General features: G+C 41.3%; 1 protein-coding gene across 8 annotated transcripts in view; it reads left to right on the top strand.

The window, feature by feature from the left end:
- The window catches only part of LOC133659064 (neural cell adhesion molecule 2-like), an 831,315-nt gene that overhangs the window by 637,101 nt on the left and 179,214 nt on the right, over nucleotides 1-15,000 (top strand). For all 8 annotated transcript variants that reach the window (XM_062061786.1, XM_062061755.1, XM_062061746.1 and 5 more), the window contains one exon: nucleotides 2,880-2,997. In XM_062061786.1, the coding sequence (XP_061917770.1) occupies nucleotides 2,880-2,997 (118 nt within the window). The remainder of the gene's footprint in view (nucleotides 1-2,879; nucleotides 2,998-15,000) is intronic.

Below are 15,000 nucleotides of genomic sequence, written 5' to 3'. Positions count from 1 at the left end.
ATACGCCCACTAATAGTACACACATTTTTTTTAATTTGCACACACTGTATAGCGCCTGGTATGTGGATCTTAGTAGGTCATGCCCATGGACATTAAGTCATGCTCTCAGCTTCAGGCTGTGCAGAAAGAAAAAGGTGAGATAAAGTATCATAATTATGGCATGCGCATAATTACACGGACGTATGACATGCGGTGACATAAATGCTGCTAAAAGCATCTTTTCTATGCAGAGTCTGTATCGATCGGCGAGTAGTAGTGACTGGCTAGGTGAATGTATATAATGTTTCTGAAGTTCATTTTCCACTTTGTCTGTGGGAAAAAAAAATAGTGGCGACGACTTCAAGATATATGTTTAAACAGCGTACATTTTCAAAAGATGGAGAGGGTGGGGCGGGGTTTCATTTGCAATCTGGGAACGCCTCCAGAATCGAACATCTTGCAGACAGCCTCAAAAAACGAGTTGTAAAAGTGGCTGTGGAGCAGAATTTACACCAAAGCATATCCAATAAATATTATCCGGATCACATGGGAGTGTTTTAAATGTAGATTAACCTTGTATCAGACTCGGTAGAGGGCTACACTCTTTGAGTGATTTTTAATGATGTTTTGGTAATGTTATTCTTTCTTTTTTCTTTTTTTTTTGTCCTGTCCAGCTTCTCAGGCAAATCATATTATTGATGTAGATGCCCACATCGGCTGTACACATTTACTTTACAAAAGAGAAGTGTGGGATACTTCTCTCGTTGCCTTATTTGTATTTGACTTTATTAAATGGATTTATATTATTATTTGGTGCAGCCGGGCCGGAGAAAGAGGGGATGGAAAGACAAAAAAAGGAAGACAGAGGGGGAAAAGATAGAGAGACAAAAACAACAACAGCAAACACAACAATAACAACAACAACAATAGAACAACATCAGCAAATAGGATATGTACAAATATGATGGTGAAAGTGATAGCAAAGAAGAAGTTAGTTAAATAAATATTAATAATACAGAAATGACAATGAACATTATTACACTACAAATGGAGAAATACAAATACCAATAGAAATAGCACTATTGATAATGAATAATAACAATAATTACCTCGTATCAACAATACAATTGTTCAGATGCAACAATACATATATGTAAAAATAACTTGAAATACAAAAGAAAGCAGATAAACGGAGGGGAAGAAAGCGAAGCCAACTATATTAACCTTGTAGATTGTTATAGTAACAATAGGTTAAGCTTTGTCAGTGTGCCATGTGTTACCCAGTTTCCTCTAGGGCAGGGGTCGGCAACCCGCGGCTCTAGTCTTTAGCACCGCCCTAGTGGCTCTGTGGAGCTTTTTCAAAAATGTATGAAAAATGGAAAAAGATGAGGGGAAAAAAAAAAATTTTTTGTTTTAATATGGTTTCTGTAGGAGGACAAACATGACACAAACCTCCCTAATTGTTATAAAGCACACTGTTTATATTAAACATGCTTCACTGATCCGAGTATTTGGCGAGCGCCGTTTTGTCCTACTAATTTTGGCGGTCCTTGAACTCACCGTAGTTTGTTTACATGTTTAACCTTCTCCGACTTTCTAGGACGTGTTTTATGCCACTTCTTTTTCTGTCTCATTTTGTCCACCAGACTTTTAACGTTGTGCATTAATGCACAAAGGTGAGTTGTGTTGATGTTATTGACTTGTGTGGAGTGCTAATCAGACATATTTGGTCACTGCATGACTGCAAGCTCCTCGATGCTAACATGCTATTTAGGCTAGCTATATGTACATATTGCGTCATTATGCCTCATCTGTAGGTATATTTGAGCTCATTTAGTTTCCTTTAATTCATCTTAATTCAATTTATATCTCATGACACACTATCTGTATAAAATATGGCTTTTAATTTTTTGCGGCTCCAGACAGATTTGTTTTTGTATTTTTGGTCCAATATGGCTCTTTCAACATTTTGGGTTGCCGACCCCTGCCCTAGGGCAACAACGTTAATATATGTTTGATGAAACATGATTATATGCATGAGTGTATGTATGTATATGTACTCAGTGTTTCCCACACTCATTTATTTGTGGCGGCCCGCCACGAAAGAATTAAGGCCGCCACAAATAGATTTTTATTTATTTTTTTATTTTTAAATTTTTTTATTTTATTTTATTTATTTTTTTTGTCCTGTCCAGCTTCTCAGGCAAATCATATAGTTGATGTAGATGCCCATATCGGCTGTTCAGATTTACTTTACAAAAGAGAAGTGTAGGATCAAGATTTTTGGAGCTCTTTGTTCAGTGGATCAGATGTTTGATGAAGCTTTGTGTCTATCTACCACCACTACTGTTTTCTGTTTATTTGTTACTGACTGTGGCAGGACACCTCTGCCTCTGTTTCACTTTATGTTGCTGGTAAATAATATGGTTGTAGTAGTAGGCTACAGTTAAATTATTTAGTATGCACTAATTAAAGGGGCAGAGCTTTAAGAGACATTTTAGCTTTTATATTTTTATAAGATATATTTTTTTGTAAGAACCACAATTAATAAATATATTTCAGTAAATAACTTATTGTTCAAATCTGTATATAAATATATACATAAAGTGTTGTAATTATATTGTAAAATGGATGGATGGATGGATGGATGGATGGATGGACGTTTAAAAAAAACTGTTATTATTAATTAGTAAGTATACATTTTTTGAGCCTTTTTAGAGAAAATCATATTGTAGTAAATTATGCAAATTACTCGATGATGTCATGGTGACCACGCCCATAGCCACGCCCCCACAGCCACAGGTATCTTGGCAGTTTATGGGAAACACCGGTACTTCTATATGTACAGTATGAATATATATGTATGTTTGTACAGTTATTCTCAACCTTTGTGTCCGCAGTCCCCCCAGTCCTGTCAGTGACCCAACAGTCGTTCAACGCCACCGCAGACTACCAGGAGTCGGTCACCTTCACGTGCATCACCTCTGGATCTCCTGATCCTGTGATCACATGGCACAGGTAACCTCTCTTCAACCTAAAGAATGCAAAGCGAAAGGTCCAAACATTCTGCATCCGGGTTCAGGAATTTGCCGGGTGGCACCACCTGCAGAACAATGGAAGCATATTATTTGTGATTGTGACTGTGTCGATATTTCCTGGAGGAAAAAAAAAAACAAGCAGCTGTAGTTTGCTGGTTATAGATCAAGTCGATAAGCTTTCACGGCGCGGCGTAATTTATATTCCGCCCCACGCACGTCCACCTTCACCAGCCGTACAGCAATAGCACACCCCGCCATAGGAGCAGTGGTGTGAAAATGAGTGCCTGAAGAGCCTTTGACATCACGCCGTCCACTCTGTACCTCGTCATGAGAAAATTAACTCTTAGCCACCCTGCTATTTGCGCAGAGGCCTCTATTATTAGCACTTAAGTTTGCTTTACAGGGAGCCAATTATTGTTCATGGTGCAGCAAATGATTTGATTCTAACATACCATAGCGTTGAGTTGTATTCTTTATAACAGTGTTTTTCAACCTTTTTTGAGTTAAAGCGTTTTTTTTTTTCATTAAAAAAATCCATAGGCACACCACCAGCAGAAATCATTAAAAAATGAAACTCAGCAGACGATAAAAAGTCGTTGTCGCAATTGTTGGATATGACTTTAAACCATAACCAAACATGCATCAATATAGCTCTTGTCTCAAAGTAGGTGTACTGTGTCACATCGCGCCATCACTTATTTTGAGTTTTTTGCTGTTTTCCCGTGCTTAGTGTTTTAGTTCTTGTCTCGCGCTCCTATTTTGGTTGGTTTTCCTGTTTTGTCTGTATTTTCCTGTTGCAGTTTCATGTCTTCCTTTGAGCGCTATTCCCCGCACCTGCTTTGTTTTAGCAATCAAGAATATTTCAGTTGTTTTTATCCTTCTTTGTGTGGACATTGTTGATCGTCATGTCATGTACGGATGGATGTACTTTGTGTCTCTGCTCAACACGCTGTAAGTCTTTGCTGTCGTCCAGCATTCTGTTTTTGTTTACTTTGTAGCTAGTTCAGTTTTAGTTTCGTTCTGCATGGCCATCCCTAAGCTCTAATGCCTTTTCTAAGGGCCACTCACCTTTTGTTTATTTTTTGGTTTAAACCAGGGGTGTCCAAAGTGCGGCCATTTGCCATTTGCGGCCCGCAGCTAATTGTTTAGCGGCCCGCCACACATTCTGGAAATGCTATTGCAAAAATAAATTTAAAAAAAATTTTAAAAAGTGGAATGAGGTGAAATCTAACTAGGAAAAGTTGCAATGTTGACACAAAGCTGCCATGCAGGCTGTTTGTTTGTCTTTCTTTATTTTGCTTTTATTGCCATTGCTCAAAAAAAGAAGGTTTAAAAAAAAAATCAACGTTATAATGAATTATTGACCTATTCAAGGCTCCAATTACTTCAAATATTTCACTTTAAAATGTGTAATGTGGAAAATATTGCATATATTGTGTGGTTGCCATATAAAAACAACGTTTTCTTTGACAAAATAGCATAAAACAAACAAAATAATAGTTCAAATGTAAAATCGACAAATATATCTGAAGTTGATCTCGTAACTTAAAGGCCTACTGAAATTAATTTTTTTTATTTAAACGGGAATAGCAGATCCATTCTATGTGTCATACTTGATCATTTCGCGATATTGCCATATTTTTGCTGAAAGGATTTAGTAGAGAAAATCGACGATAAAGTTCGCAACTTTTGCTCGCTGATAAAAAAAGCCTTGCCTGTACCGGAAGTAGCGTGATGTCACAGGAGCTAGTATTCCTCACAATTCCCCGTTGTTTACAATGGAGCGAGAGATTCGGAGCAACAAAGCGACGATTACCCCATTAATTTGAGCGAGGATGAAAGATTCGTAGATGAGGAACGTTACAGTGAAGGACTAAAGAGGCAGTGATGGACGTATCTTTTTTCGCTCTTACCGTAACTTAGGTACAAGCTGGGTCATTGGATTCCACACTCTCTCCTTTTTCTATTGTGGATCACGGATTTGTATTTTAAACCACCTCGGATACTATATCCTCTTGAAAATGAGAGTCGAGCACTCGAAATGGACATTTAAAGTGACTTTTATCTCCACGACAATACATCGGTGACACACTTAGCTACTGAGCTAATGTGATAGCATCGTTCTCAAATGAAGATAGAAACAAAAGAAATAAACCCCTGACTGGAAGGAAAGACAGAACGTCAACAATACTATTAAACCATGTACATGTAACTACACGGTTAAAAATTCTCAGCCTGGTAAGGCTTAACAATGCTGTTGCTAACGACGCTAAGGCTAATTTAGCAACTTAGCAACCGGACCTCACAGAACTATGATACAAACATTAGCGCTCCACCTACGCCAGCCAGCCCTCATCTTCCCATCAACAGCCGTGCTCACCTGCGTTCCAGCGATCGACGGCGCGACGAAGGACTTCATCCGTGGGTTTGGCGGCAAGCATCGGCTAGGCGTAGTAAGTAGTCCTTGTTGTGTTGCTGTAAGTATTGTACTTAGCCGCTAATACACCGATCGATCCAACCTACAACGTTCTTCTTTGCAGCCTCCATTGTTCAATAAACAAATTGCAAAAGATTCACCAACACAGATGTCCAGAATACTGTGGAATTTTGTCGAAGAAAACAAGAGGTTTTTGTATCGGGTCGATGGGGTACAACCACTTCCGTGGATTTTGTGACGTCACGCGCATAAATCATATCCAAAGGAGTTTTTCAACCGGAAGTGTGGCCGGAATTTTAAAATTGCACTTTATAAGTTAACCCGGCCGTATTGGCATGTGTTGCAATGTTAAGATTTCATCATTGATATATAAACTATCAGACTGCGTGGTCGGTAGTACTGGCTTTCAGTAGGCCTTTAAGTTAATAAAAATGTATCACTTTATGAGTGGGGGACCTTTTGGATCCCAAAGATATTTATTGGGATTTTATTTATTTTTTCACTGTGATTACTCAGAAATAATAATACATTTAAATCAATGGTGTCCTGCATTATTGATCTTTTTAAGGCTCTAATTACTTCAGATCAAACATTGCTTTCCGAATGCTTGTGTCAAGACTTGGTCTTAGGCGTGGTTTGCTCTCCCGTGGTGCAAAAGAATTGGAACGGACGTGGCGTGCAGGTAAAGACATAGTTTAATTATTACTATAAACTCAAACAAAAGGTACAAACAAAAGGCGCTCACAGAGGAGGTAAAAAACTTGACTAGGAAAACAAAAGGTGCGCACAATGGCGGAGAACTATGAACATTAAACAAACAAAAACTTACGTGACAAGAGATGAAACAAGAACTAACGTGACAAGGAACTGTGGACATGGCATGAATGGGTGATGTCGCCAGGACGAACAACAGAAACAGAAAAGCCTATATAGTGACATGATAAGTGAAAACAGGTGCGTGACTAACTGTGAACAGGTGCGTGACATGACAATGTGAAAACGTGAGACAGGTGTGTGTGAGTCCAAACGTGGAACAGGTGAAACTAATGAGTAACCATGGAAACAAAACAAAACCAGGAAGTGAAACCAGGAACTAAGGAAGTGTCCAAAAAACAAAACAGCACATGGCCAAACAAAAACATGAACACAGACATGACAGAACCCCCCCCCTTACGGACAGATCCCAGATGTCCAAAAACAAAAAACAGGATCAAGAGTCATGGGAGGGGGGGAGGGGGACATGGCGGTGGGTCGCCAGACCAGGTGTCCCCGAATCCACCGGGGCAGAGTCAGGTGGCGGCGGCGGGTAGACCGCCGCTGAACCTGACGAGGTGGGCGACCTGGGAATGGCCACATTCGTGGCAGACGAGGAGGTCGGCGCACCTGGCGTGGCGGACGCCCATGGAATGGCCACATCCTTGGCCGACGAGGAGGTGGGCGCGTTGTCGTGGCAGGCGGTGAAGCTTGGCGTGGTGCGTCAGGCGGCGAAGCTTGGCGTGGTGCGTCAGGCGGCGAAGCTTGGCGTGGGGGGTCTTTGTCTTGGCGTGGGTGGTCTTGGCCTTGGCGGTCTTGGTCTTGGCAGCGTGGGTCATGGTCTTGGCAGCGTGGGTCTTGGTCTTGGACTTGGCGTGGTTGGTCTTGGACTTGGCTTGGTTGGTCTTGGTGTGGTCACTTGGCGGGTCTTGGTCTTGGCTTTGGTCTTGGCGTGGGGCAGGTACTGGTGGCGCTTGGCGTGGAGCAGGTACTGGTGGCGCTTGGCGTGGAGCAGGTACTGGTGGCGCTTGGCGTGGAGCAGGTACTGGTGGCGCTTGGCGTGGAGCAGGTACTGGTGGCGCTTGGCGTGGAGCAGGTACTGGTGGCGCTTGGCGTGGAGCAGGTACTGGTGGCGCTTGGCGTGGAGCAGGTACTGGTGGCGCTTGGCGTGGAGCAGGTACTGGTGGCGCTTGGCGTGGAGCAGGTACTGGTGGCGCTTGGCGTGGAGCAGGTACTGGTGGCGCTTGGCGTGGAGCAGGTACTGGTGGTGGTGGTCGTGCTGGTGGCTGTGGCTTGGCAGGTCGAAAGACAGGTGGTGGGGGTCGTGCTGGTGGCTGTGGCTTGGTAGGTCGAAAGACAGGTGGTTGTGGTCGTGCTGGAGGCTGTGGCTTGGCGTGACGATGCTGACCCACCCCACCTGAACAATTCCCAGCCCTAGCCCCCCCCTCAAGGAGCGGATCCCAGACGCGCTCCCCGCGGTCTGGAACCGTCTTTTGGGGTGGGCGGAGGGGGTTCAGGAGGAGGGCAGAATCCTCCCCTCTAAATTGTCCAAAAGGTCTTTCGTTCCCCCCCACCTGGGCTTTTGTGGGTGAAAAAAAAAATTCTGACTTGGGCGTGGCATGAGTCCTGGGGGGCGGGGCATGAAAATTGGGTGACTGTGATTGACAGGATCTGATTTCTAAAAACATGTCTTGGTAATATTTAATCATGGATTTAGAGTCTTTGGTTGGATGTGGCTGACAAGAAAAAGAGTTCAGGGGAAAAAAATCCATGACGTCACCCACTGGCAGCGGCGTGACGTCGTCCTGGGGAAGCCGGGCTGGCTGCAGCTCGTTTCCGCCCGGAGGGGGAGGAGCTTGCGGGAACGATGCGTCCTTTCCAATGCTTGTGGAAGCCCTCCCTGACGTCCTTCGTTGGGAGCGGCGCTTCCGGGACTGCGGTGACGCAGCGCCATCCTCGGACCAAAGGGAGCTGATCGGCACCAGTTTGCCGGTCGGACCCCACATGAGATCCCTGCGCTCCATGGGGGAATGGCGGAGTGTCTCGGCTTCCATGGCGCGCAGGACCTCCCACGTTACCTCGTCAAAATTGTCCCATTTTTTTGCGGGAGAGCTCTCGTGCTGGCGACATCTGTCAAGACTTGGTCTTAGGCGTGGTTTGCTCTCCCGTGGTGCAAAAGAATTGGAACGGACGTGGCGTGCAGGTAAAGACATAGTTTAATTATTACTATAAACTCAAACAAAAGGTACAAACAAAAGGCGCTCACAGAGGAGGTAAAAAACTTGACTAGGAAAACAAAAGGTGCGCACAATGGCGGAGAACTATGAACATTAAACAAACAAAAACTTACGTGACAAGAGATGAAACAAGAACTAACGTGACAAGGAACTGTGGACATGGCATGAATGGGTGATGTCGCCAGGACGAACAACAGAAACAGAAAAGCCTATATAGTGACATGATAAGTGAAAACAGGTGCGTGACTAACTGTGAACAGGTGCGTGACATGACAATGTGAAAACGTGAGACAGGTGTGTGTGAGTCCAAACGTGGAACAGGTGAAACTAATGAGTAACCATGGAAACAAAACAAAACCAGGAAGTGAAACCAGGAACTAAGGAAGTGTCCAAAAAACAAAACAGCACATGGCCAAACAAAAACATGAACACAGACATGACAGCTTGGGGCAATGGGGGAAATACTGCATATTTCAGTTTTACTATTAAAAAACAAAGTTGCCTTCGACTGAAAAGTCATAAAACTTTTTTTTTTTTTTTTTACTTTATATCAACCTGAAGTTGATATAGAGATTTACTGTAAGCGTTACATAAAAAATACAAATAATAATTTGACTTATTTTTAACATGTTAATGACGGAAACCATTTATGGTCCCTGGGAACCCTAAAGGTAAAAAAAAAAAAATCCATATATTTTGTTATGGTTTGAAAATGAAAAATATCAAAACGTCCCCCGCATGTTTTAATTTTTCCGTGTGCGGCCCTCAGTGGAAAACGTTTGGACACCCCTGGTTTAAGCATTAGATACCTTTTTACCTACACCCTGCCTCCCGCTGCCGTCCGCATACTGTGATCACGACAAACCATCGTCGTCTCACACGACCTGTTCCCGACATCTACAAAGCAATTAGCTACCGGCTACCACCCACTGATATTGAGAATAACATGGTTACTCTGCCGAGCTCTAGACAGCACCGACACTGAAAAACACTGCTTTATAGCCCCCTTAGCATTGATCACATACTGTATGCACTCTGACGATTCCTCGTGTCCTCACTGCAGCTCCATGGGGGTGATGCTTGGCAGTCACTACCGCATTTGAAGATCCTTCCACATGCTGGAACAAAAATCCAACATGAAGCGAACATTTGCCCACCTCAGGCATGGCTCTTCATGTTCTTCACACTCAACCAAAAATCAATGACTGCTCCAAGGAATGACTGCAAAACATTTATAACAAATGGCACGAGCGCAGTCCACTGACAAGGATTAACAATCCTAATCTGGATCAGCACCAAATGTGAAACGCTCACAGCCCGCCTCTTATGTACTGTGTCATTATTCACCGGATAAGGCCGTATTACTTCACAAAGTAGTTTGTGCACAATCCTCCTTAGAGCCACAAAAACTATCGATGTCCCGATTCCAATTGTGGTCGATGTTCGCCGTTTTTAACTGATCTTTACCGCAGCTGTGACCTAGTGTTTAGACCAGGGGGGGACAAACCTAACTCAAAAAAATCTATTCCAGATTCTTTCTTTTACTTTGGCCCAAAAAAAATAACATTTCTCGTTAGTTCAATCAATCAATCAAAGTAGTTTTATATAGCCCTAAATCACGAGTGTCTCAAACTTCAAGTTCATATGTGAGTCAAGGCAGGTGACCAAATACTTTTGGCAATATAGTGTACATCAGGGGTCACCAACCTTTTTGAAAGCAAGAGCTAATCTTGGGTACTGATTAATGCGAAGGGCTACCAGTTTGATACACACTTAAATAAATTGCCAGAAATAGCCAATTTGCTCAATTTACCTTTAACTCTATGTTATTATTAATAATTAATGATATTTACACTTAATTGAACGGTTTAAAAGAGGAGAAAACACGAAAAAAAATGACAATTAAATTTTGAAACATAGTTTATGTTCAATTTCGACTCTTTAAAATTCAAAATTCAACCGAAAAAAAGAAGAGAAAAACTAGCTAATTCGAATCTTTTTATGGAACATCATTAGTAATTTTTCCTGATTAAGGTTAGTTTTAGAATTTTGATGACATGTTTTAAATAGGTTAAAATCCAATCTACACTTTGTTAGAATATATAACACATTGGACCAAGCTATATTTCTAACAAAGACAAATCATTATTTCTTCTAGATTTTCCAGAACAACATTTTTAAAAGAAATTGAAAAGACTTTGAAATAAGGTTTAAATTTGATTCTACAGATTTTCTAGATTTGCCAGAATAATTTTTTTGAATTTTAATCATGATAAGTTTGAAGAAATATTTCACAAATATTCTTCGTCGAAAAAACAGAAGCTAAAATGAAGAATTAAATTAAAATGTATTTATTAATCTTTACAATAAAAAAAATAAATTTACTTGAACATTGATTTAAAATGTCAGGAAAGAAGAGGAAGGAATTTAAAAGGTAAAAAGGTATATGTGTTTAAAAATCCTAAAATAATTTTTAAGGATGTATTTTTTCTCTAAAATTGTCTTTCTGAAAGTTATAAGAAGCAAAGTAAAAAAATTAATGAATTTATTTAAACAAGTGAACACCAAGTTTTTAAAATATTTTCTTGGATTTTCAAATTCTATTTGAGTTTTGTCTCTCTTAGAATTAAAAATGTCGAGCAAAGCGAGACCAGCTTTCTAGTAAATAAATAACAAAAATAGAGGCAGCTCACTGGTAAGTGCTGCTATTTGAGCTATTTTTAGAACAGGCCAGCGGGCTACTCATCTGGTCCTTACGGGCTACCTGGTGCCCGCAGGCACCGCGTTGGTGACCCCTGGTGTAAATACACCTAAAACGTATTAAATAAAAATATAGAAAAAATTACCGGTAAAGTTTAATGAATGTTTACAACTGAATACATTTACACTACCGTTCAAAAGTTTGGGGTCACATTGAAATGTCCTTATTTTTGAAGGAAAAGCACTGTACTTTTCAATGAAGATAACTTTAAACTAGTCTTAACTTTAAAGAAATACACTCTATACATTGCTAATGTGGTAAATGACTATTCTAGCTGCAAATGTCTGGTTTTTGGTGCAATATCTACATAGGTGTATAGAGGCCCATTTCCAGCAACTATCACTCCAGTGTTCTAATGGTACAATGTTCTTTGCTCATTGGCTCAGAAGGCTAATTGATGATGAGAAAACCCTTGTGCAATCATGTTCACACATCTGAAAAGAGTTTAGCTCGTTACAGAAGCTACAAAACTGACCTTCCTTTGAGCAGATTGAGTTTCTGGAGCATCACATTTGTGGGGTCAATTAAACGCTCAAAATGGCCAGAAAAAAAAAACTTTCATCTGAAACTCGACAGTCTATTCTTGTTCTTAGAAATAAAGGCTATTCCACAAAATTGTTTGGGTGACCCCAAACTTTTGAACGGTAGTGTACATATGCATAAAAATGTGTTTTCTTTTGTTTTATTTTTTTGTATGACTTAAGTAACGTTTATGACAACCTTTTTCCAAAACACAATATGGAATGTGAGATATAACAGGATAATGCATACATTTATCATTTGTTTTCAAAACAGTTACAAAAAAGTGGAACCCCAAATATTTACTGTGGGACCCCATTTTTATGACTTGATGGGGTTCCTGTGATCCCATTTTGAAGATTCCTAGCGCCAACACTGATATACTTAGCAAAGTCATCACTTTCACAGCCCTGGTTGACATGGTTAAAGACTGTGCTCACGTGACACATCCCCTCAAAAGAGACGCACGCTGAGGGAGACTTAATTACATTTCCATATTCCTTGTTACACACACGCAGGAGGAGCATGAATTCCAGGAAGGTGCGTGTCTTGCCAGAACCCAGGCTTGAATCTGAGAGAAAGCTGCAACAAACGTGTCGTCTAAAAGCCTCTATTAAGTTGCTAATCCTCATCACTGTGGTGGAAAATCAACTAAGTTTCTTCCAATCACTTGAGAACCACAGGTTATCCACGGGGCATTAAAAAGCATTAAAAGTTATTAAATGGAATTTGCGAAAATTAAGGTCTTATATGCACTAAATGCGATGTCCAGAGGCATTAAAAATGTTTTGTTGTCCATTTAGAGGGCATAGGTGCAGTTCCCCTTTAATAATTTTGATTGAAGGTACAGTGTGATGATTGACAGGCGGAACCTTTTAATTGGCTATTGTCTATACGACCCGTGCACAAATTCAGATCACTGGATTCTACTACAGAAAAATAAATACAAATACATTCTTAGGTAGATGAAACAGTCTTCTTGCAAGCCAATTCTAATTAAAGTTAAAGTTAAAGTACCAATGATAGTCACACACACACTAAGTGTGGTGAAATTACCCTCTGCATTTGACCCATCCCCTTGTTCCACCCCCTGTGAGGTGAGGGGAGCAGTGATCAGCAGCGGTGGCCGCGCTCGGGAATCATTTATGGTGATTTAAACCCCAATTCCAACCCTTGATGCTGAGTGCCAAGTAGGGAGGCAATGGGTCCCATTTTTATAGTCTTTGGTATGACTCGGCCGGGGTTTGAACTCATGACCTTCCAGTCTCAGGGCGGACACTCTAACCAAGGCCACTGAGCAGGTTTGGCAGGCAAAATCTGGATAAAAATGTTATTAATTGAGCAACCCGATCTATAATAGTTTTTGCTTTTGTTTCATTACCGTGCACTAACCACTTAATTTTGTTAAAGATTCAATACCATCACAATACTACCACATTCTAAATGTATTATTACAAGCTTAAAGGCCTACTGAAACCCACTACTACCGACCACGCAGTCTGATAGTTTATATATCAATGATGAAATCTTAACATTGCAACACATGCCAATACGGCCGGGTTAACTTATAAAGTGCAATTTTAAATTTCCCGCGAAACTTCCGGTTGAAAACGTCTATGTATGATGACGTATGCGCGTGACGTCAATGGTTGAAACGGAAGTATTCGGACACCATTGTATCCAATACAAAAAGCTCGGTTTTCATCGCAAAATTCCACAGTATTCTGGACATCTATGTTGGTGAATCTTTTGCGATTTGTTTAATGAACAATGAAGACTGCAAAGAAGAAGGCTGTAGATGGGATCGGTGTACTAGCGGCTGGCTGCAGCAACACAACCAGGAGGACTTTGACTTGGATAGCAGAAGCGCTATCCGACACTAGCCGCCGACCGCATCGATGATCGCGTGAAGTCCTTCGTCGCCCCGTCGATCGCTGGAACGCAGGTGAGCACGGGTGTTGATGAGCAGATGAGGGCTGGCTGGCGTAGGTGGAGCGCTAATGTTTTTAGCATAGCTCTGTCAGGTCCCGTTGCTAAGTTAGCTTCAATTGCGTCGTTAGCAACAGCATTGTTAAGCTTTGCCAGACTGGAAAGCATTAACCGTGTATTTACAGGTCCATGGTTTAATAGTATTGTTGATTTTCTGTCTATCCTTCCAGTCAGGGGTTTATTTCTTTTGTTTCTATCTGCAGTTAAGCCCGATGCTATCACATTAGCTCCGTAGCTAAAGTGCTTCGCCGATGTATTGTCGTGGAGATAAAAGTCACTGTGAATGTCCATTTCGCGTTCTCGACTCTCATTTTCAAGAGGATATAGTATCCGAGGTGGTTTAAAATACAAATCCGTGATCCACAATAGAAAAAGGAGAAAGTGTGGAATCCAATGAGCCCTTTTACCTAAGTTACGGTCAGAGCGAAAAAAGATACGTTCTGCACTGCACTCTTATCCTTCACTCTCACGTTCCTCATCCACGAATCTTTCATCCTCGCTCAAATTAATGGGGTAATCGTCGCTTTCTCGGTCCGAATCTCTCTCGCTGCTGGTGTAAACAATGGGGAAATGTGAGGAGCCTTTCAACTTGTGACGTCACGCTACTTCCGGTACAGGCAAGGCTTTTTTTATCAGCGATCAAAAGTTGCGAACTTTATCGTCGATGTTCTCTACTAAATCCTTTCAGCAAAAATATGGCAATATCGCGAAATGATCAAGTATGACATATAGAATGGATCTGCTATCCCCGTTGAAATAAAAAATAATAATTTCAATAGGCCTTTAATAAAAATGTGTTTACTTTAGTTGCTTGCTATAAAACATTTTCAGTTCTCTTAACCATTGTCAAAGTATCTGATCGGGACTCAAAAATGGAAATCGGATCTGAGGCTAAAAAAACCTGATCGAGATTGGAGGCCGTTTTATAATGTGAGGCTAAAAAACATAGCAGCAATTACCTTTAACCTCTGCCATTCATACTTGCCAACCCTCCCGAATTTTCCCAGGGACTCCCGAATTTGAGTACCTCTCCCGAAAATCTCCCGGGACAACCATTCTCCCGAATTTCTCTCGATTTCCAGCCGGACCTGAGTGAGGACAGCCTGTCGTCACGTCCGCTTTTCCTCCATATAAACAGCGTGCCGGCCCAGTCACGTTATAACATCTACGGCTTTTGGAGCTCAGTGCGCAACTGCACACACAACAAGAAGGAGACTATTATATATGTCTCCGTTATCCATAAGTTTATCTATAACCCATAAAGTAGTCAGGCACGGAGCTATTTCT

The sequence above is a fragment of the Entelurus aequoreus genome, linkage group LG01 (assembly GCF_033978785.1).
Source record: "Entelurus aequoreus isolate RoL-2023_Sb linkage group LG01, RoL_Eaeq_v1.1, whole genome shotgun sequence".
NCBI lineage: Eukaryota > Metazoa > Chordata > Actinopteri > Syngnathiformes > Syngnathidae > Entelurus > Entelurus aequoreus.
This window is presented reverse-complemented; position numbering and strand designations above follow the sequence as displayed.